Here is a 22,967-nt window from a genome sequence, read left to right on the forward strand (position 1 = left end):
TTTCATTTGTTCTAAAATACAGTAATTTGATATTATCAATTTTTATTCTAACCTGAATCTTATGAAAATATACCTTTAAAACATCCTCTGAGAGCATAGGGTGAAGAAGGACAGGTTTGATTTCTGAGGTGGTGTCACCATAATCCCTTTGCCCTGCTACTCTCATCTAAAGACTAAACTTCTTACATGACTGTTCAATTCAAACCTGGTATGAAAAAAATAAAAATAATAAAAATTCTGCTTTTGGTTCTTTATATCTCATAATACTTAATACACAATGATATAAGTTGGTTAAGCTATTACTTTGTATTTTGTATTATGTTTGTACTTATACAGTGTTAAATCCCTTTTAGGTTATTTTTAACCTTTTTTCTACTTATTAGAGGAAAACAAAAGAATGTAAATAAGGCATCTTAAGAATTCTTTCATTGTATGTTTATTGTACCCTGTTCGTGTCCTGCCATGTGTTGTTTTCTAAAGTATTTCTTGTCTATTTTTCTCCATCTACTGAGAACAGGGTGTATGTCTTTTGTACAGTTTTGTATTCAGAATATTTATCATGGTGTCCAGCATGAAATAGCAACTCAGTAGATAATTACTAGCAAAGGACAGTTCGAATGAAAGTTTCAGAACTCATGCCGCTGATGAATTATTCAAAAATATTGAAAAAGAGAACACTTCGCCTAGGTGGATATGGTGGTTGTTTTCACATATTTGAAAGATGTATGTGATGATGAACTTTTTATTGTGTTATGTATCATATTTTTACACATAACACACACCTTCTATGTTTGTTTGCCAGCCATTCAAGGTGTTTTCCTAAGTACTGCTATACCGTATATATATATATTTTTTACATATTGTAAAAAATTAGCATAGCGTGCTTATGAAACTAACTTGTGAGAGGAGGGAGCGGTTGGCAAACAAAAGTAGAAGCATGCATTATTTGTGTAAAAATACAGTAGATGGCTTATGAGAGCAGAGTAATGTTAATGAACAGCTTACCAAAAGGGGTAGAACTTTTCAAAGTATAATTAGTCTTTGGGAATTGATGAGTTTCCAGTTTCTAACATTATTGGAGCATAATGTGAATACCAGTTGGTTTTGAGTCGATTCTGACTCATGGCAACTGCGTGTGTCAGAGTACTGTATTTTTTTTTTTTCAAAAGCAAAGGTAATTCTAAAAATGAAACTAATCGATCTTAATACATGCATTTTGATGGTAGGTTTGCTAAAAGTGTAAATTAGAACCACATTTTTCTGTTTTAAAAATTATAAAAATGTATTCTTGTAAAAAATCAAACAATTCATAGTATATAGAGTAAAACAAACAAGTCCACCCTTTACCCATCATTCTCCTCGGCCCTATCCCTTTGCCCAAAGTGACCATGTAATAGCTTTACTATGTGTTCTTTAGACCCTTTTAAAAATTAATTTTGGAACAGGTATATATTGACACTTATATGTGGGATTCTTTTACACATCTTCAGCTTGCTTTTTTCACTTTGCAAATATATAATTGGCTGATTTTTATGTCAGTACACATAATCTACCACGTAATTTTTAATGTCTGTATGATGTGAAGAATGGATAATTTGGTTTTATTGTTTGTATGTACTAGTATGGATATGTAGTTATATTGCTGGAAAAACTCATTTTAATTTGTATTTCCTTGACTATTATAATAGTCAAAAATCTTTTTATATTTAGTTGCCATTTCTGTCTCCCTGTTTTTGAATGGTTCACAAATCCTTTGCTCGTATTTCGTTGCTTTTCTGCTGCTTATTGATTTGAAATCTTCTATATAAGGCTTCTTTATTAAACTATTTTCTCTTTTTCATTCATTGTCTTGAATTTTATAGATTATGTCATTAGCAAATAATACTAGTGTTATTGCTTCTTATCCAGCATTTTTCTAGTAGGACTTTCCTATAAGTTATATAAGTTTTTTTCTCTTTTTTTTTTTCTTATGACAGCATTGGACCTTGTAATTTGATCATTCACTGCATTTTCTTTGAATAGATATATTTTGGTGAAGACTTGAACATACTCAGGGCTCCATTGAATAAGTTCAGTGTGTTGAATATGTTGCTGGTTTTTTGTGTGCGATTTAAAATTTCCTTTTCAAATCCTAAGAACATTTAGTTAACATACTCAATGACTTACTTCACAGAGTCATTCTCCAGTGAAGTGTTTTCTTATTATTTTCTTAAGTGAAGCTTGGTTCAAGGAGCCTTGGTGGCTCAGTGGTTAAGTGCTCGGCAGCTAACTGAAAGTTGGCTGTTCAAACCCACCAGCTGCTCTGTGAGAAGATGTGACAGCCTGCTTCCATAAAGATTACAGCCTTGGAAACCCTACGGGGTAGTTCTACCCTGTCTTACAGGGTCACTGTGAGTCGTAATTGACTCGGCCGCACACAACAACAATAGCAACAACAACAACAACAAAAAGCTTGGTTCAATTATTTTCCAGAACTTTTTTTCGTTGCTGTTGTTATTTCTGATTATTTTATAATTACTGTGTTTACTCCATTCTGAGAAATTTTACCCCAGGATAATACACTTACGTTGTTGTTGTTAGGTGCTGATGAGTTGATTTCGACTCATAGTTGACGATGTGACAGAGTAGGACTGCCCTGTACATAGGGTTTTCTAGGCTGTAATCTTCATGGGAGCAGATCTTCAGGTCTTTTGCCCATGGAGCCACTGGGTGGGTTTGAACTGCCAATCTTTCAGTTAACAACTGAGTGCTTAACTATTATGTCACATTTAAATATGTGGTTTTTTTTTTTTTTTTTGGATCCTAGCTTTTTCTGTTTTAGAGGATAAATTGATTATATCCTCACTGAGTTTACCATGTATCGTAGAATATAATAATGCTTCTCAAACAATCTATGGAGAAGGATCAGTGTTGTTTTTAATTTCCAACCTGTCATGAGTCAATACTGTTAGAAAACATGAAATTACTAGAAAATAGCTTGAACAGATATAAAATTAATCTGTTAAAGTGCTTTCAAAGTTTCAAATTCCTTGTAATTTCCATGCTTGATTTTGGCGAGGACTGATAAAAAATTCATGGATTGGCACACTCTGGGAAGCACTGAGTAGCACTGGTTTATAGTCTGGATCGTTTAAAACATCACATAGGTCTAAAAGGCTTATAGTATGTTCAGCTCCACTCCTTATCACCCCAGATTTGCATTATCCAGAGAGTATTTGACTTTATGTTTTTAAATAGCAAGCAGTGAGCATCTCCATAGATGCTAAAAAGACACCTGATGAAATTCAGTATCCATTTTTGATTATGGAAGAAGCATAAAATATAATTTAGGGGATCATGAATTAATATAGCATGTTTATTTCAGCTCCTATGGTGGCATTGTGCTTAAAGGGGAACCACTAGAAGCATTCAAATTAAAACCAAGACGAGTCTGTCTCTTGCTATAACTATTATATAATATCAGTGTTTCTCCGGGTAGAGGGATAACAAGCCCCCTAATTAGACTAGTGAAAAAAATAACAGATATTAAAATTAGATAGCAGGAGACAAAATTATCCTTATGTATGATTGACATGTCTGTATACCTGGAAAACTGAAAAGAATCTGTTGAAAACTACTATAAAGAGAATATATGGTAATGTGGCTAGGTAAAAAATTAAAATGCAGTTATCATTACTTTGCTAAGGAGAGACAAACCAGTTTGTTAGCTGGCTAACCCTGGATTCTTTCTTCAGTAGCATTGTAGGGCTTTCTGCTGAAAACGGTGCTGATCTGCAAACTTCCCAGGTACCTGACACCTGAGTATATAATGGTCCTCTTGCTAGCAAGGTTGTAGTCTGATAACAAAGCTTGAAATCTTCACAATGGTTTTGGTGAACCCCTTCTTCTTCTCAAGCTCCTATGAGTGGCAGTGGGGGATCAGGGTCCCTTTCCTGGACCACAAGGTACAATGCTTCCAACCATGCCCAGCTCTCACTTGCCTTTTTGTGGGATGGTGAGAGTTTCTGCTACTGCATGCATCCGGGTAAGCTTGATCCAGTAATTTTCCCTAACTTTGCCTCTTTACGGAGTCCCTTGTTTGAATTTTATAATATGCAAGTGGCAACTCTTTAGAAGATATAATGGAAGACCAAAGTTAAAATATTAACAAAACAGGTAATATACCTAGGAACAATTTTCAAAGAAATGGTAAGATATATATGAAAGCATCTCTGAAATGTTAATGAGAGAATATTTGAAGACTTCAAAGACATGCCATGTTTTCGGACAGGAAAATTCAGCATTATAAGGAGGCCAGTTCTCCATGAGAATTATGTACTACAAGCAGACACAAAATTAATGCATTTCTGCTCATGCACTTCTTGTTTTCCCCTCTCTCCCTCTATTGTTGTTAGGTGTGATCGAATCGGTTCCGACTCATAGTGACCCTGTGTACCACAGAATAAAATACTGCCCAGTCCTGTGCCATGCTAACAATCATTGTTATGCTTGAGCCCATTGTTGTAGCCACTGTGTCAGTCCATCTCACTGAGGGTCCTCCTCTTTTCTGCTGACCCTGTACTTTACCTAGCATAATGTCCTTCTCCAGGGACTGATCCCTCCAGACAACATGTCCAAAGTATGTAAGATGCAGTCTCACGATCCTTGCTTCTAAGGAGCATTCTGGTTGTACTTCCAAAACGGATTTGTTCATTGTTTGGGCAGTCCATGGTTTATTCAATATTCTTCAACACCATAATTCAAAGGCATCAACTCTTGGGTCTTCCTTATTCATCGTCTACCTCTCACGTGCATACGATGTGATTGAAAACGCCATGGTTTGGGTCAGGTGCACCTTAGTCTTCAAGGTGACATCTTTCCTTTTCAACACTTTAAAGAGGTCCTTTGCAGCGGATTTGCCCCATGCAATGCGTCATTTGATTTCTTGACTGCTGCTTCCATGGGTGTTGATTGTGGACCCAAGTAAAATCAAATCCTTGACAACTTCAATCGTTTCTCTGTTTATCATGATGTTGCATATTAGTCCAGTTGTGAGGATTTTTGTTTTCTTTATGTTCAGGTGCAATCCATACTGAAGGCTTTGGCCTTTGATCATCATCAGTAAATGCTTCAAGTCCTCTTTACTTTCAGCAAGCAGGGTTGTGTCATCTGCATAATGCAGGTTGTTAATGAGTCTTCCTCCAATCCTGGTGCCCTGTTCTTCTTCATATAGTCCAGCTTCTCAGATTATTTGCTCAGCATACAGATTAAATAGGTATGGTGAAAAGATACAACCTTGACGCACACCTTTCCTGACTTTAAACCACTTAGTATGCCCTTGTTCTGTCTGAACAGCTGTCTCTTAATCTATGTAGAGGTTCCTCATGAGCACAATTAAGTGTTCTAGAATTCCTAATCTTCACATTGTTACCCATAATTTGTTAAGATGCACGCAGCTGAATGCCTTTGCATAGTCAATAAAACACAGGTAAACATCCTTCCTGGTATTCTCTGCTTTCAGCCAGGATCCATCTCACATCAGCAATGATATCCCTGGTTCCATGTCCTCTTCTGAATCCGGCCTGAGTTTCTGACAGTTCCCTGTTGATACACTGCTGCAGCTGCTTTTGAGTGATCTTCAACAAAATTTTGCTTGCATGTGATATTAATGATATTGTTCGATAATTTCCACATTCGGTTGGATCACCTTTCTTGGAAATAGACATAAATATGGATCTTTTCCAGTCGGTTGGCCAGGTAGCTGTCTTCCAGGTTTCCTGGCACAGATGAGTGAGCACTTCCAGAGCTGCATCCATTTGTTGAAACATCTCAATTGATATTCTGTCAATTCCTAGAGCCTGTTTTTTGCCAATGCCTTCAGTGTAGCTTGGACTTCTTCCTTTAGTACCATTGTTCCTGATCAAATGCTACCTCTTGAAATGATGGAAGGTCGACTAAATCCTTTTGGCGTAATGACTCTGTGTATTCCTTCCATCTCCTTTTGATGCTTCCTGTGTTCTTTAATATTTTCCCCATAGAATCCTTCACTGTTGCAACTCGAGGCTTGAATTTTTTCTTCAGTTCTTCCAGCTTGAGAAACGCCAGGCGTGTTCTTCCTTTTTGGTTTTCTATCTCCAGCTCTTTGCACATGTCATTACAATACTTTACTTTGTCTTCTCGAGCCGCCCCTTGAAATGTTCTCTTCATTTCTTTTACTTTATCATTTCTTCCTTTTGCTTTAGCTGCTCGACATTCAAGAGCAAGTTTCAGAGTCTCCTCTGACATCCGTCTTGGTCTTTTCTCTCTTTCCTGTCTTTTCAGTGACCTTTTAGCTTTCTTCATGTAGGATGTCCTTAATGTCATTCTACAACTCATCTGGTCTTGTGTCATTAGTGTTCAGCATGTCAAATCTATTCTTGAGATGGTCTCTAAATTCAGGTGAAATATACTCAAGGTTGTATTTAGGCGCTTATGGACTTGCTCTGATTTTCGTTAGTTTCAGCTTGAATTTGCGTATGAGCGATTGATGGTCTGTTCCACATTCGGCCCCTGGCCTTGTTCTGACTGATGATATTGAGCTTTTCCATCATCTGTTTCCACAGATGTAGTCGATTTGATTCCTGTGTATTCCATTTGGAGAGGTCCATGTGTATAGTCGTCGTTTATATTGGTGAAAAAAGATATTTGCAATGAAGAAGTTGTTGATCTTGCACGATTCTATCATTCGATCTCCAGCATTGTTTCTGTCACCAAGGCCGTATCTTCCAACTACCGATCCTTCTTCTTTTTTTCCAACTTTCACATTGCAATCACCAGTAATTACCAATGCATCCTGATTGCATGTTCAATCAATTTCAGACTGCAGAAGCTGATAAAAATTTTCAGTTTCTTCATCTTTGGCCTTAGTGGTTGGTGCGTAAATTTGAATAATAGTCGTATTCACTGATATTCCTTGTAGGCATCTGGATATTATCCTATCACTGACAGTATCGTACTTCCGGATAGATGTTGAAATGTTCTTTTTGACGATGAATGCAACACCATTCCTCTTCAAGTTGTCATTCCTGGCATAGTAGATTGTCTGATTCAAAATGGCCAATACCAGAGTATGATTGTCTGTTTCAAAATGGCCAATACCAGTCCATTTGAGCTCACTAATGCCTAGGGTATGGATATTTATGCCTTCTGTTTCATTTTTTATGATTTCCAATTTTCCTAGATTCATACTTCATACTTTCCAGGTTCCAGTTATCAATGTTTGCAGCTGTTCCTTCTCATTTTGATTCGTGCCTTATCAGCAAACAAAGGTCCCGAAAGCTTGACCCCATCCACGTCATTATGATTGACTCTACTTTGAGGAGGAAGCTCTTCCCCAGTCATCTTTTGAGTGCCATCCAACCTGGGGGCCTCATCTTCCGGCACTATATCAGACAGTGTTCCACTGCTATTCATAAGGTTTTCACTGGCTAATGCTTTTCAGAAGTAGACTGCCAGGTCCTTCTTCCTAGTCTGTCTCAGTCTGGAAGTTCAGCTAAAACCTGTCCTCCATGGGTGACCCTGCTGGTATCTGAATACCAGTGGCATAGCTTCCAGCGTCACAGCAACACATAATCCCCCACGGTACAACAAACTGACAGACACATGGGGTCTCTCCTTCTGTGACCTGGTTTTTGCCTAGCATATTGTTTTTTGTTTACCTTTATATATCTTTTTTATATGATTATCAATGTCAAATGATCTCTTTGGACTCCCAGCTACAACAGATCAGCAAATCAGTCTAAGAATAATAGTGATGATGGCGACAGTGTTAATAATTGGCCCTGAGTATGTACAGTATAAAGGGCCCTGGTGGTGGACTGGTTAAAGCACTCTTCTGCTAACTGAAAGGTTAGTGGTTCAAGCCCACCAGCTGTTCCTTAGGAGAAAGACGTGGCAGTCTGCTTATGTAAAGATACATAGCCCTGGAAACCCCATGGGGCAGTCCTACTCTGTCCTATAGGGTCGCTATGAGTTGAAATTGACTCGACGGCAGTGGGATGTACCATATAAGAAGCCCTGGTAGCACAGTGGTAAAGCACTCAGTTGCTAACCAAAAAGTCAATGGTTCGAACTCACCAGTGGCTCTGCGGGAGAAAAGGCTTGGAGATCTGCTCCCTTAAAGATTACAGCCTAGGATACCTTATGAGGCAGTTCTGCTCTGTCACATCGGGTTACTATGAGTCAGATTCAACTTGATGCAACACAACAACAGCAACATGTACAATATATCAGGCACTGCCTTAAACGCTATTTATGTATTAACAGATTTAGTTGTTAACTCTGATATAACTCCCAACCCAACCCATTGCCACTGAGTTGATTCCGACTTACAGTGACCCTCTGGGACAGAGTAGAACTGCCCCATAAAATTTCCAAGGAGCAGCTGGTGGATTTGAACTGCTAACCTTTTGGTTAGTGGCCGTAGCTCTTAACCACTGTACTACCAGAACTCCTTAACCCTGACATGTTGTTGTTAGGTGCCGTTGAGTTGGTTCTGGCTCATAGTGACCCTACAGAACAAAGTAGAACTGCTCCACAGGGTTTCCAAGGAGCGGTGGATGGATTTAAACTGCTGACCTTTTGGTTAGTAGGTGAGCTCTTAACCACTACGCCAAAGATGTCACAGTCATGGTGTGTGAACTACCTCCTACTTTCTCTTTCTGTTTCTTTCCTGACTTTTATTAGTTTTATCACTTCTACACGTGACTACAGGTGTCTTCTTTTGGTGTCTTCCCCACTCTTACTGGACAGTCTTCTTCATATTTAGGGTTACAGATGTCCAGTTTTCTAACAAAAGGAGTTGCACAGTGATTGTTAAGGGAACAATGGGGAACTGTCTTTATGCTGCCATTTTAAACCTGGAGGTCTGAGAATCATTTTATTGTATTTATCAACAGAATGATATGACAACTGTACGACTACGATGGGGAGATATACTTATGCCGTTGCTTAAAAAATATAAACTAAACATCACGTGGGGCGACCAAGATTTATTGAATATCATGTTTTTTCATAACCCAGGTAATCATTTCTTTTCCTTTTATCCTTTGCATTAAAAAATAAACAGTATTTAGTCAGAAATGAAGAAACAACTTTTGTTTTAGGCGTGTATTATCACCATTTTTGTTTAATATAGAATAAAACGTTTCTTGAATATGATTTGTTTGGAAGAGATCTAAAATGTTAAACATCTTTTTCATTATTCCTAATCTCTTAAGAGTTATAGTTTTAAACTAAAATTTTGGCAAAATGTTAATTCTGTGGAATTAAAAGAATTTGTTTCATTTTTTTCTTTCTTTACATAGAAAGCCTCTTTGTTTTTCCATGTCAATGGAATTATCGACCAGATCATTGTATATATGGAAGCAATTGCCAAGAAGCAGAAAAAGAAGGAATCTTTATTCTTCATGGGAACAGGGGTGTTTACCATGATGATAAGCAACCAGCATTTAGAGCTGTTTATGAAGCACTGAGAAATGTAAGCATTTGCTTTTTTAATTTTATATTTTACACTTATTTGGGAATACTTTCAAGCCTTCAGAGAACTTGAAAGAATAGTGCAAAGAATTTCCATGTATCCTTTATTAACATTTTATACAATTTGAATTATTTTTGATTATTTTTTTCCCTGGATTATTTGAGTGTAATTTGCATACTTCCTGCCTTTTTACCCCTAAAAACTTCAGCGTCTCCTAAGAACAAGGGCATTCATTTCTTAACCACAGTACGGATATTAACCTCAGCAAATTTAATGTTGATAACAGTACTTTAATCTACCATCCATGTCTTTTTAGTCTCCTTTGATCTAGAATGGTTTCTTAGTCTTTCTTTGTCTTTTATAATATTGACATTTTTCCTTTTAATTTATTGTGCTTTAGATGAAAGTTTACAAATCAAGTCAGTCTCTCACACAAAAATTAAACACACCTCATTGTGTACTCCTAGCTGCTCTTAATGAGACAGCACATTCTTCCTCTCTACCCTGTATTCCCTGTGTCCATTCAGCCAGCTCCCGTCCTCTCCTTCCTTCTCATCTCGCCACCAGACAGGAGCTGCCCACATAGTCTCAAGTGTCCACTTGAGCCAAGAAGCTCATTCCTCACCAGTATCATTGTCTGTCTCATAGTCTAGGCCAATCCTTGTCTGTAGAGTTGGCTTCGGGAATGGTTCCAATCTTGGGCTAACAAACGGTCCCTCTGGTCTCAGTCAGACCATTAAGTCTGGTCTTTTTACGAGAATTTGAGATCTGCATCCCACTGTTCTCCTGCTCCATCAGGGATTCTCTGTTGTGTTCCGTGTCAGGGCAGTGATTGGTGGTAGTCAGGCACCATCTAGTTCTTCCGGCCTTGGGCTGATGGAGTCTCTGTTTTAACATTGACATTTTTGAATAATAGAGGCCTCACTCCCTTTTTGTTCTTTATTCTGGCTTGTCTGATGTTTCCTTACAATTAGGCTCATATTACACATTCCTGATTAGGATACTGTATCAGTGATGTTGTGTCCCTCTCTGGGTATCACATTTGTAGTCACCTTGTGCCTCTGCCCCTCAGTAGCAATGATGTTGATCTTCCAGTCAAAATGTTGTCTGATTTCCCCACTGTATAGTTATTTTTCGTCTTGTAAGTGGTCTGTGGGAAGACCTTTTAAAACCATGCAAATACCCTGCTCCTTATCAGAATTTCCCTCCTGGATTTAGCATCCATTGGTGATTCTTACTAAAACCAGACTTTGCTATGGTAGCTGCAGATTGAAGGCTGTCTAACTCTAGAACTTCACATACATCGTTTGGCACTCAGCATTCTACTGTAAGGGAGAGCCTTTTGTTCTTCCCCCTTTATTTATCTATTACTGGTTTGAACTCATTGCTGTATTTTTTTTATGATTTATAATTATTCTCTTTTAATTATGGTGATGCTGAAGTTGTTCCTGATTTGGCCAGTGGAAGCCCCTTTTGACTGCCTCCTATGCCCTTTTGACATGTCCCCATCATCCTTTTGGAGTATTTCCATGCTTTGTGTCCCAGCAGTATGTTCTAAACTCATCCTATATGTTCCGTACCCTAGCCCTTAAATCAGCCATTTGTCCAAAGAGCCTTGGTTCCTTTTAGTGGGCTCTGGGTGGTAGGGTGTGCTTATTGCTGCAAGAGTGATTTTACTTGTAGGCCCATTCAGTGACAGAGCTAGGAAATAATATTCACACACACATAAAATCATGTGTTTACACTGATGCCTCTGATTTCAGTCTATCCTTCTAGCCTTCTGCTACTCTATATTTTTATCTCCTTTCTTCTACAGTTAGAATCCTGGCTCCTAACATAAACATTTCCTTATTTACTTAATCCTAAAATATACTTAAAATAATTTCAGAAATGCTTCATTTGTACCATTGTCTCCTATCCTTTTTTTCCTATAGATAACTGCAATTTACTAGTGAGAATTCAGGATTTGCTTCCAATTTTTGCCCTCTCTCCTCCTTTACCCCGAGACTGAGGGCGTGTACTCAATACTATGTTCAGAAGTTATTTGGATTAGTTCTTTTTTTTTCTTCCCTTCTGTGTGGTTATTTTATTCATTTGAAATACAGTTGGGTTTGTTTGTTTCAGTATACTTTTAGTTTGTTTTTTCTTCCTTGCTGATTTTATTTTTTGAATATGTACAATAATAAAAGCAGATTCCCTGGGTGGTGCAAAATGATAAAGCACTGGACTACTAGCCCAAAGGTTGGCAGTTCAACCCACCCAAAGACACCTCGGAAGACAAGCCTGGGGATTTACTTCCAAAATGTCAAGTCTTGAAAACTCTGTGGAGCAGTTCTCTGCACACATGGGGTCACCATGAGTTGGAATCTACTCAATGGCAACTAAAAACAGCAACAGATATTAATATACTTCAAAAAGTCGAAACCATGTAATGGTTTACTCAAAAGCGTTGTTGCTTCCCGTATCCTTTCCTCTCCTTCCTGACCTGTAGGCTACCAGCTTCATTGTTTTCTGGTTGTTGTCCTTCCTGTGTGTCTTACTGGAAGATGAGCAGATATATGCATTCTTCATAATTTCCCTTTTCTTACACGAAAGGTAGTATACTGTACATATTCTTTTGGCCTTTGCTTTTTCAAATCCATGTGTTTATAGGTAGCTCGTTTTTACTGCTGTATGATGATTTTGTGATGTATCAGAGTTTATTCAACCAGTCTCTTACGTTTGGACACTTCATTTTCCAGTATTTTGATTTATAAATAATGCAGCAGTAAATAACCTTGCCATATATATTTTTGGAGATGTATCTCCAGGGTAGGAATCCCTAGGTGGTGCACGTGGTTAAGTGCTAGGCTAATAAGTAGAAGGTTGGAGATTCGAACCCACCCAGGAATCGATGAGTTTGGTTTGGTTTTTTTTTTTTTAAGAGGTATCTCAGAAGAAAGGTGTGGTGATCTGCTTTCGAAAGTCAAAGCCATGAAAGCCCTACTGAGGGTAGTCCCACTCTGAAACCCATGGGTCTTTCGTTTGCTTTATCTTTAGGGTAAATTTCTAGAAGTGGGCCTGTTGGTTAAATCCTTATGTAGTTTTGTTAGATATTGCCTATTTCCCTTCTACAGGAATTGTGTCGCTTTACATTCCTGCCAACAGTTTATGAGAAGGCCTGTTTCCCACAACCTTACCAATCTGATGGGTGAGAAATGGAAACTTTGTGAAATTTTAATTTGCATTCCTCTTACTATTAGTGAAGTTGAACATTTTTTGTATATTGTTATATACATTTTAATATCTTTTTGGTGCATTTTCTTTTAAGTCTTTTGCCTGTTCTCTCATAAACCAAAATTAGTTCCCATTGAGTCAGTTCCAACTCTTGGTGATCCCATGTGTGTCAGAGTAGAATTGTGATCCATAGGGTTCTCAGTGGCTGGTTTTTCACAAGTAGATGGCTGGACCTTTCTTCTGAGGCACATCTGGGTAGACTTGAAAATAACATCCTTATCGAGATCTAATTTATACAGCACAAAGTTCACCCACTTTGAAAACATAGGATTCATTGGTTTTTAGTATTTACAGAGTTGTGCGGCCATCACTATGAGGGATTTTTGATTTTCCCTCTCCCCACCTTAGTTTCCATAAATTCTTTGTGATTAGAGATATTAGTCCATTATCTGTGATATGTGTTTTAATATCACATATTAAACACATATCAGGCCTTCTTTTTAAAAATTTATGTAATGCAATTTGGAAACCCTGGTGGCGTAGTGGTTAAGTGCTATGGCTGTTAACCAAAAGGTTGACAGTTCAAATCCACCAGGCGCTCCTTGGAAACTCTGTGGTGCAGTTCTATGGTGTCCTACAGGGTCACTATCGGAATCGACTCGATGGCAACAGGTTTGGTTTTTTGGTTCGGTAATGCAATTAATTTTTTTTTTTTAAGCAGTAATTAGAAAGCCTTTCCCATCTACACTCAGGTACCTGTTATAGAAGAATTAAGGCATATACCGTGTCATTTATTACATTTAGACCTCTGCTTCATTTGGAATTTACTCTTTTATATTTATTGGATGAGGAATGGATTTAATTTTGTCTTTTTCCAAATAACAGTCCTGTTGTCCCAATGCCATTTATTTAAATGTCTGTCTTTAACCCAAAGGTTTGAGATACTGACTTTATTTTTACTGAAGTTCATTTTTAATTTCTGCATTTTCTGTTGTTCCATTAGTCTGTCCATTTATTACTTACCCGTTGCTGTCAAGTCAATTCCAACTTACAACAACCCTATAAGACAGAGTCAAACTGCCCCATAGGGCTTCCAAGAAATGACTGGTGGACTTGAACTGTGGACCTTTTGGTTAGCAGCCAAGCTCCTTAACCACTGTGCCACCAGGGCTCCATTTATGTACTATTACCACACTGTTTTAATTATAAAGGCTTTGTACTGTCTTAATATCTAGTAAAGCTACTTCCTTTTCATAGCTCTTTCCTTTCTGTGTTTTTCTAGTTATTGTATATTAATTTTTCCATAAGTATCAACTTGTTTAACTTCGTAAAAAGGTTTGTTGGTGTTTTTTTTTTTTTTTTTGAGAGTGTATTAGCTTTGTATATTAACTTAGGGAGAGATGACGTTTTGATGTTGAGATGTTCTAACCAATAGCAGGAATTATCTTTCCATTTTTGAAATGTCTTATAGTTTTCTTCGTATATATTTTGAACTTAAATTGTGTTGGTACTGTAAATGTGTTGTTTTTTTTCTTTGAAGGTTTTGCTTTATATTGACTTTGGGGGAAGAATTATACTGTTCTTCTCCTACCCCTATCCCAGATATCTGTTCTTCCCTTTTTTCTTTTGGTTCTTATGATCCCCCTTTTGTATCAGTAAGATGGTTGGTGGGGGAAATGATTTTACTTCACATACCCCCAGACTGTTGTGAACAATTCTCATGAATATGTTGAGGACCAAGGCTTGAGGCAAATCCTAAGGAGGTTTGGAGTTATACTTCTGCTTAATGAGCTGTCTCACTCTTCATGTCAGCTCATTCAGCTCACCTAGGGAGAGGTGCATGTTGTCACTCAACTGTATATGGATGTGCTCTCTGTTCTGCTAGACTAGATGCCTAATGAGTAAATACAAACAAAAAGTGCTGATTTGGTTGTAAGTGTGGGGATTAGGAAAAGAGCTAAAGTCTCTAGTTGCTAGGTTCCCATTCTTATTTACTAGTGATGGAAAATGAAAAGGGAAGAACATGCTGGGCATTTCTCTAGCTGAAAGAACTGAAGAAAAAATTCAAGCCTCAAGTTGCAATACTGAAGGTTTCTGTGGGGAGAAATTAAACAATACAGGAAGCATCAAAAGAAGGTAGAAGGAATACAGAGTCACTGTACCAAAAAGAATTGATCAATGTTCCACCGTTTCAGGAGGCAGCATATGATCAGGAACTGATGGTACTGAAGTAAGAAGTCCAAGCTGCACTGAAGGCATTGGTGAAAAGCAAGCCTTCAGGAGTTGACCGAATACCAGTTGAGATGTTTTAACAGTTGGGTACAGCACTGGAAGTGCTCACTCGTCTATGCCAAAAAATTTGGAAGATAGCTACCTGACCTCCTGACTGGAAGAGGTTCGTATCTGTGCCTATTCCCAAGAAGCGTGATCCAACCAAATGAGGAAATTATTGGCAATATCATTAATGTCACAGAAGTAAAATTATGCTATAGATCATTCAAAAGTGGCTGCAGCAGTATATCAATAAGGAACTGCCAGAAATTCAAGCCGGATTCAGAAGAGGATGTGGAACCAGGAGCATCATTGCTGATATCAGATGGATGCTGGCTGAAAGCAGAGAATATCAGAAAGATGTTTACCTGTGTTTTATTGACTGTGCAAATGTGTTCGAATGTGTGGATCATAACAAATTATGGGTAACATTGCAAAGAATGAGAATTCCAGTGCACTTAATTGTGCTCATGAGGAACCTTTACATAGATCAAGAGGCAGTTGTTGAACAGAGCAAGGGAATACTGCCTGGCTTAAAGTCAGGAAAGGCGTGCGTCAGGGTTGTATTCTCTCACCACACCTATTCAGTCTGTATGCTGAGCAAATAATCCGAGAAGCTGGACTATATGAAGAAGAATGGGGCATCAGGATCGGAGACTCATTAACAACTTGTGTCATGCAGATGACACAACCTTGCTTGCTGAAAGTGAAGAGGACTCGAAGCACTTACTGATGAAGATCAAAGACCACAGCCTTCAGTATGGATTACACCTCAGCATAAAGACAACAAAAATCCTCACAACTGGACCAGTAAGCAACATCATGATAAATGAAGATCGAAGTTGTCAAAGATTTCATTTTGCTTGGATCCACAATCAACGCCCATGGAAGCAGCTGTCAAAAAACCAAAAGAGGCATTGCATTGGGCAAATCTGCTGCAAAAGATCTCTTTTAAATGGTTGAAAAGTGAAGATGTCACCTTGAAGACTAAGGTACGCCTGACCCAAGCCATGGTGTTTTTTAATTGCCTCATAAGCACGCGAAAGCTGGATGATGAATAAAGAAGACTGAAGAAGAATCAACGCCTTTGAATTGTGGTGCTGGTGAAGAATATTAAGTATACCATGGACTGCCAAAGGAACAAACAAATGTGTTTTGGAAGACGTACAACCAGAAACCTCCTTAGATAAAAGGATGGCGAGACTATGTCTCACATACTTGGACATGTTATCAGGAGGATCAGTCCCTGGAGGAGATCATGCTTGGTAAAGTAGAGGGTCAGTGAAAAAGAGGAACACCCTCAACAAGATGGATTGACACGGTGGCTGCAACAATGGGCTTAGGCATAACAAGGAGTGTGTGGGTGGTGCGGGACTGGACATTGTTTTGTTCTATTGTACATGGGTTCGCTATGAGCCGCTATGAGTCAGAACCAACTCGACGGCAGCTAACAACAACAACAAACTACAGCTCATTGATAGGAATGGGAATAAAAATACTTAACCGTAACACATTATGACAGAGATTGTACTAGAACTGTGAAAGAGTATAATAGCTTTGCTTTGAAGGGTCGGAGGAGGCCTCATTGGTCGCATTTGAAGTGGGCCCTAAAGAATGAGTATGAATTTGCCAGGTGAGTAAAAGCAGCCTGGGTAGAGAACTGCCTGAGAAAAGGCTCAGAGCCTGTGAAAAAAACCCATGGTGTGGTCAGGTGATGAGCTGTGCAGGTTGACTGGAGTGTTGGATGAAGGTAGGAAGTGGCTGGGGATGAAGGTGAAAATGGAGGTGGTGATGATCTGCCATGATAAGGAAATGAAATTTTCTTTTGGAAATCTGTGTTTCTCAAACTTGGTGGTAGACAAAGTCCTAATAGCATTGTAAGCTCAGTTTTACATGTTTTTGCTTGGTTTCTTGTCCTATAAATTTGACAACTAAGTTTTCTAAATAATTAGTTTATCATGTTATCACTACTCACTAAAGAATATAGAATTTAGTGTTGATGTTTATTTTAATATAGTAGCCTTTTATTCCTTCAGAAATCAATATCATATTTTAATAGTGCTTTTTTATGGGTTTTCAGAAGGTGATAAAAATGAAGAAAAGTTCTTTCGGGGGTCTGAGGCTTTGCAGGATAAAAAGGAAATACGTTCCTATAAAAATGTGAATTTTCTGTTTGTTTCTTTTGAGGCTTTATAAAGCCCATTATTAGGGAACTAAATCTGTCTATTTTTATTTGAACTTTCTCTGGTTTATATATCTTTTAAAAGCTGAGTAATGATTTTAAGCTGTGCAATTATGCACTTGAATTTTTAAAAATAAATCTTGTCTTTAAAATGATTTCAAGTACTGAATTAATGATTTTTGTGTTTGTTTTGGGTCTGTATTAACTGCAGCTTATATCTATCCATTTTTCAACTTAATAAAATTAATCTTTTATGGTACTCTTGGTTAGTGTTTTTATATTCCCTGATCTATAATTCAGTGAGAAATGTAATTTTTAAAGAATTGCATTCAGACAAGGGTAGTTATGCAAGTTCACACAGAAGCTTAGTCATAGCCATGAAATGCAGTGAACTATCTCTGAATTATAAAAGATGTGAATTCTGTTTAATCCATAAATATTTGTTAAATATTAGTTGTTGAATGAATAAAAATATTTTGAGTTCAAAAAGTGCAAATTCAGAATAGGAACAAAACATGTTATTGCTCCATAAGGTATTTTCTACTTCATGTATTTCATTCTGAATTATTATATTTCTTGGCATTTGTCTTTAATTTAATTCGCACCCTGTTTATATTTGCATAACTGTCTCTGCAAGGGAGCCTTGACTATGGGGATCATTATCTTATGTACTTTTGTCTTCTGACTACAATGCCTCCTTCTATATGGTTAGTACTCAGCATTTTTGAATTGAGCTGCCAATCCGCCATACTTTCAAAACAGAAAATGCCCAGGATTGCCTAATTGTGGCTATCATAGCTGCACTGCTTATTCCCTGTCTTTCAGTTGGCAGTCTTCTATATTAAGCATAAGCATAAGATGCCGAAATATTTGGAATTTGGTACCGTGCAAGTGCAAAGAGGGCGTGATTAACTAGGTCAGGAGAGGCTTGTCTGGGAGCTGACGTTTGAACTGAGCTCTGAGGAATGATGAGTACCAGGCAGAGGAGGAGACATGAGGACAAGTCAGGCACAGCATACAGTATGTCCAGAGGCCTGGAGTCATGTAAGGGCACATGTGGCCTCCTGGGAAAGGGAAACACCCAGGTGCAGGTTACCTACCGTCCCCTCTGCAGGCACCTGCAGTAGGTTATGTGAATGGCAGAATGCCGTGTCTTCAGGCTGTATTTGTCTAGGTGGACATTTTGATAGTTTATCTTCTTCCTTGAAGGTCAAATTGCTTGTGTCAGGTTAGACCAGAAAGAGGTCTAATTCATGAGGCACTTTTTTATTTCAGGAAAATACTCATCAAAAGACTGTTCCTTTTCCAGTGAAGGGGAAAAAATTTTTTTTTCCAACCACCATCACTGATTTATATCACATGAAAGTAAATAAGCTGAATCTCAAGTACGTACTTCATAGTCCTGGGAATCAGTAATCTTCCTCCAACTCTTAAAACACCTTAACAATGCTTTCATTTTATTGTCATGGTATAGTAAAAAAAAAAAATTCAGAGTTTGGTGTGTCTACTTTTCAACTAGTTGTTCAAGTATATTTTTTGTACACATTGAAATGTTACTTCGCAGTATCATTTGATAAAGGTACCTTCTTCTGCTGGGCTGCCATTTGCAATCCCCAGAAGATTTAGGTTTATCTGATACAGCACAGCACATTTCCCAGTTTTCCACTGTTACTGAAGCTACATCTTTCAACAGAATTTTTAAAATGGACCTGGCAAGTTGGACTAGTTATCTAGATCTGCTATAACAGAAATACCACAAGTGGGTCTCTTTAACAAAGAGAAATTTATTCCCTCACAGTTTAGGAGGCTGAAGTACAAATTTCAGGGTGCCAGCTCTAGGGGAAAGCTTTCTCTCTGTCGTTTTTTGGGGAAGGTCCTCATCATCAGGCTTTCCCTGGTCTGGGAGCTTCTCTGTGCAGGAACACCTGGGTCCAAAGGACTCACTCTGCTCGTGGCAGTGCTTTCTTGGTGGTATGAGGTCCCCATGTCTCTCTGCTCACTTTTGTCTTTTATATTTCAAGAGATTGACTAAAGATATAACCTAATCTTATAGAATGAGTCCTGCCTCATTAATGTAGCTGCCTCTAGTCCTGCCTCATTAACATCATAGATGTAGGATATACAACACATAGGAAAATCACATCAGATGACAAAATGGTGGACAATCACACAATACTGGGAATCATGACCTAGCCAAGTTGACACACATTTTTAGGGGACACAATTCAATCCATAACACAAGGTTTCATTTGCTTTTTTGGATAAGCAGTGCTGTAGGGTGATTAAGGACTTGGACTTTTGTATCTAGACTACCAGTGTAGAATCCTGGCTTAGCCGCTTACAACTTTATAGCTGTGGGAAAATGATGTCTTCCTACCTTAGTTGCTTCATAGTCAACTGGGGATAACCACACACACACACACACACACACACACACACACACAAATCCCAAACCAACTGCCATCAAGTCAATTCCAACTCATAGCGGCCCTATAGGACAGAGTAGAACTGCCGCATAGGGTTTCCAAGGCTGGAAATCTTCATGGAAGCAGACTGCAGCATCTTTCTCCTTCAGAGCAGCTCATGAGTTCAAATCGTCATCCTTTGGGTTAGCAGCCAAGTACTTTAACCACCGTGCAGCCAGGGCTACCGGGGATGATAATGAGAGTACCTGTTTTGTAAGGTTGTTGTGAGGATTAAATGCATGAATGCACACCAAGTTCTTAGAATGGTGCCCGTTGTGTAGGAAGCATTATGGGTGTTAGCCGTTATTTTCACGATATTGCGCCTAGCTTAAGCTTTCCCCACCCCCGTTTTTGTCTTCAAAACAATTTCAAGTAATTAGCTTCAGTGTATGTGATTGGTTTTTAAAAGTCTCTCCAAAAGTGATGGTTTCATGCAGTTATTGCTGACGATTTTCTTGCTCAAGAGATACCAAAGCTTAGAATCTCTTCCCACCATGCGTCTGTCAGTTTGTCATACTGTGGTGGCTTTCGTATGAATCTTGGAAAATTGGAAGTCATCAGAAATGAAATGGAACTCGTAAAGATCAATATCCTAGGCATTTGTGAGCTGAAATGGACTGGTATTTGCCATTTTGAATCAGACAGTTGTATGGTCTCCTATGCCAGGAATGACAAATTGAAGAGGAATGGCATAACATTTGTCATCAAAAAGAATATTTCAAGATTTATCCAGACGTACAGTGCCGTCAGTGATAGGATAATATCCATATGTCTTCAAGGAAGATCAGTATCATGGATTGAACTATGTCTCCCCAAAAATGTGTGTATAAATACCATGATTCCCGGTATTGTGTGATTTCCCTGTATGTAGTAAATTCTGCCTCTATGATGTTAATGAGAGGATGGACAGCAGTTGTATTAGTTAGGCAAGACTCGACCTACAGGATTGGATTGTGTCTTGAGGCAATCTCTTGAAATATGAAAGAAGCAGGCAGAGAGCCAGGGGACCTCATACCACCAAGAAAGCAGCACTGGGAGCAGAGCGCATCCTTTGGACCCAGGGTCCCTGTGCCTGAGAAGCTTCTCAGCCAGGGGAAGGTTGAGGACAAAGACCTTCCTCCAGAGCCAACAGAGAGAGAAAGCCTTCCCGTGGAGCTGACGCCCTGAATTTGGACTTTTAGCCTACTTCACTGTGAGGAAATAAATTTCTCTTCTTTAAAGCTATCCACTCGTGGTATTTCTGTTATAGCAGTACTAGATGACTAAAACAATCGGTTAATGCCACTACTATTCAAATTTACATACCAACCAATAATGCCAAAGATGAAGAAATAGAAGATTTTTACTGACTTCTGCAGTCTAAAATTGATCAAACGTAATCAAGATGCATTGGTATTTACTGGTGATTGGAAAGAAGGATCGGTAGTTGGACAATATGGCCTTGGTGATAGAAATGATGCCGAAGCTTGCATGATAATATTCTGCAAAACCAATGGCTTCTTCATTGCAAATACCTTTTTTCAGCAACGTAAGTGGCAATTATACATGAGGATCTCATCAAGTGGAAAACACAGGGATCAAATTGACTACACCTGTGGAAAGACACGGTAGAAGAGCTCAGTATCATCAGTCAGAACAAGGCCGGGGCCAACTGTGGAACAGACCATCAATTGCTCCTATGCAAGTTCTAGTTGAATATGAAAAAACTTAGAACAAGTCCACGAGAACCAAAATATGACTTTGAGTATGTCCCACCTGAAGACCAGACAAGTTGTGGGAGGATATCAAGGGCATCATACATGAAGTAAGAAAAGGCCATTAAAAAGACATGAAAGAAAGAAAAGACCAAAATGGATGTCAGAAGAGACTCAGAAATGTGCTCTTGAACTTACTGTAGCTAAAGCGAATGGAAGAAATGATGAAGTAAAAGAGCTGAACAGGTTTCAAAAGTTGGCTCGAGAAGACAGAATAAAGTATTATAATGAAATGTGCAAAGACATGGAGTTAGAAAACCAAAAGGGAAGAGCAAATTTGGCATTTCTCAAGCTGAAAGAACTGAAGAAATAATTCAAGCCTCAATTGCAATATTGAAAGATTCTACCAGAAAAATATTGAGCAACTCAGGAAACATCAAAAAGAAGATGGAAGGAATACCCAGAGTCACTGTATCAAAAAAGAATTGGTCGACATTCAGCCAATTCAGGAGGTAGCATATGATCAAGAACTGATAGTATCGAGGGAAGAAGTCCAAGCTGCACTGAAGGCATTGACGAAAACAAGGTTCCAAGAATTGATGGAATACCGAATGAGATGTTTCAACAAACAGATGCAACACTGGAAGTCCTCACTCATCTATGTGAAGAAATTTGGAAGACAGCTACCTGGCCAACCAATAGAAAGATCCATATTTGTGCCCATTCCAAAGGTGATCCAATGGAATGTGGAAATTATCGAACAGTATCATTAATATCACACATAAGTAAAATTATGCTAAAGATAATTAAAAAATGGTTGCAGCACTACATGGACAGGGAGCTGCCAGAAATTCAAGCTGGATTCAGAAGAGGACACGAACAAGGGATATAATTGCTGATATTAGATGGGTCTTGGCTGAAAGCAAAGAATACTAGAAAGATGTTTACCTGTGTTTTATTGACTATGCAAAAGTGTTCGACTGTGTGGATCATAACAAATTATGGATAACATTGCGAAGAGTGGGAACTCCAGAACATTTAACAGTGCTCATGAGGAACCTGTACATAGATCAAGAGGCAGTCATTGAAACAGAACAAGAGAATGCTGAGAGGTTTAAAATCAAGAACGGTGTGTGTCAGGGTTATATCCTTTTATTATACTTACTCAATCTGTAAGATGAACAGGTAATCCTAGAAGGTGGACTGTATGAAGAAGAACGGGCATCGGGATTGGAGGAAGACTCATTAACAACCTATGATACGCAGATGACACAATCTTGCTTGCTGAAAGTGAAGAGGACTTGAAGCACTTACTAATGAAGATCAAAGACCACAGCCTTCAGTATGGATTACACCTCAACATACAGAAAACAAAAATCCTCACAACTGGACCAATAAACAACACCATGATAAATGGAGATAAGATTGAAGTAGTCAAGGATTTCATTTTACTTGGATCCACAATCAACACCCATGGAAACAACTGTCAAGAAATCAAAAGACACATTGCATTGGGCAAATCTGCAAAAGATCTCTTTAAAGTGTTAAAAAGCAAAGATGTCACTTTAAGGACTAACGGGTGCCCGGCCCAAGCCATATTTTCAGTCACCTCATCTGCATGTGAAAGCTGGACGACGATGAAT

General features: G+C 38.4%; 1 protein-coding gene across 3 annotated transcripts in view; it reads left to right on the plus strand.

The window, feature by feature from the left end:
* GXYLT1 (glucoside xylosyltransferase 1) overlaps positions 1 to 22,967 on the plus strand; it is a 64,227-nt gene that overhangs the window by 33,941 nt on the left and 7,319 nt on the right. For 2 of the 3 annotated variants that reach the window (XM_064284375.1, XM_064284376.1), the window contains 2 exons: positions 8,916 to 9,039; positions 9,324 to 9,496. In XM_064284375.1, coding sequence (XP_064140445.1) covers positions 8,916 to 9,039; positions 9,324 to 9,496 — 297 coding nt within the window. Of the gene's footprint in view, positions 1 to 8,915; positions 9,040 to 9,323; positions 9,497 to 14,907; positions 22,032 to 22,967 lie in introns of those variants that run through there. The other variant, XM_064284377.1, reaches the window with a different exon arrangement.

The sequence above is a fragment of the Loxodonta africana genome, chromosome 4 (genome assembly GCF_030014295.1).
Source record: "Loxodonta africana isolate mLoxAfr1 chromosome 4, mLoxAfr1.hap2, whole genome shotgun sequence".
NCBI lineage: Eukaryota > Metazoa > Chordata > Mammalia > Proboscidea > Elephantidae > Loxodonta > Loxodonta africana.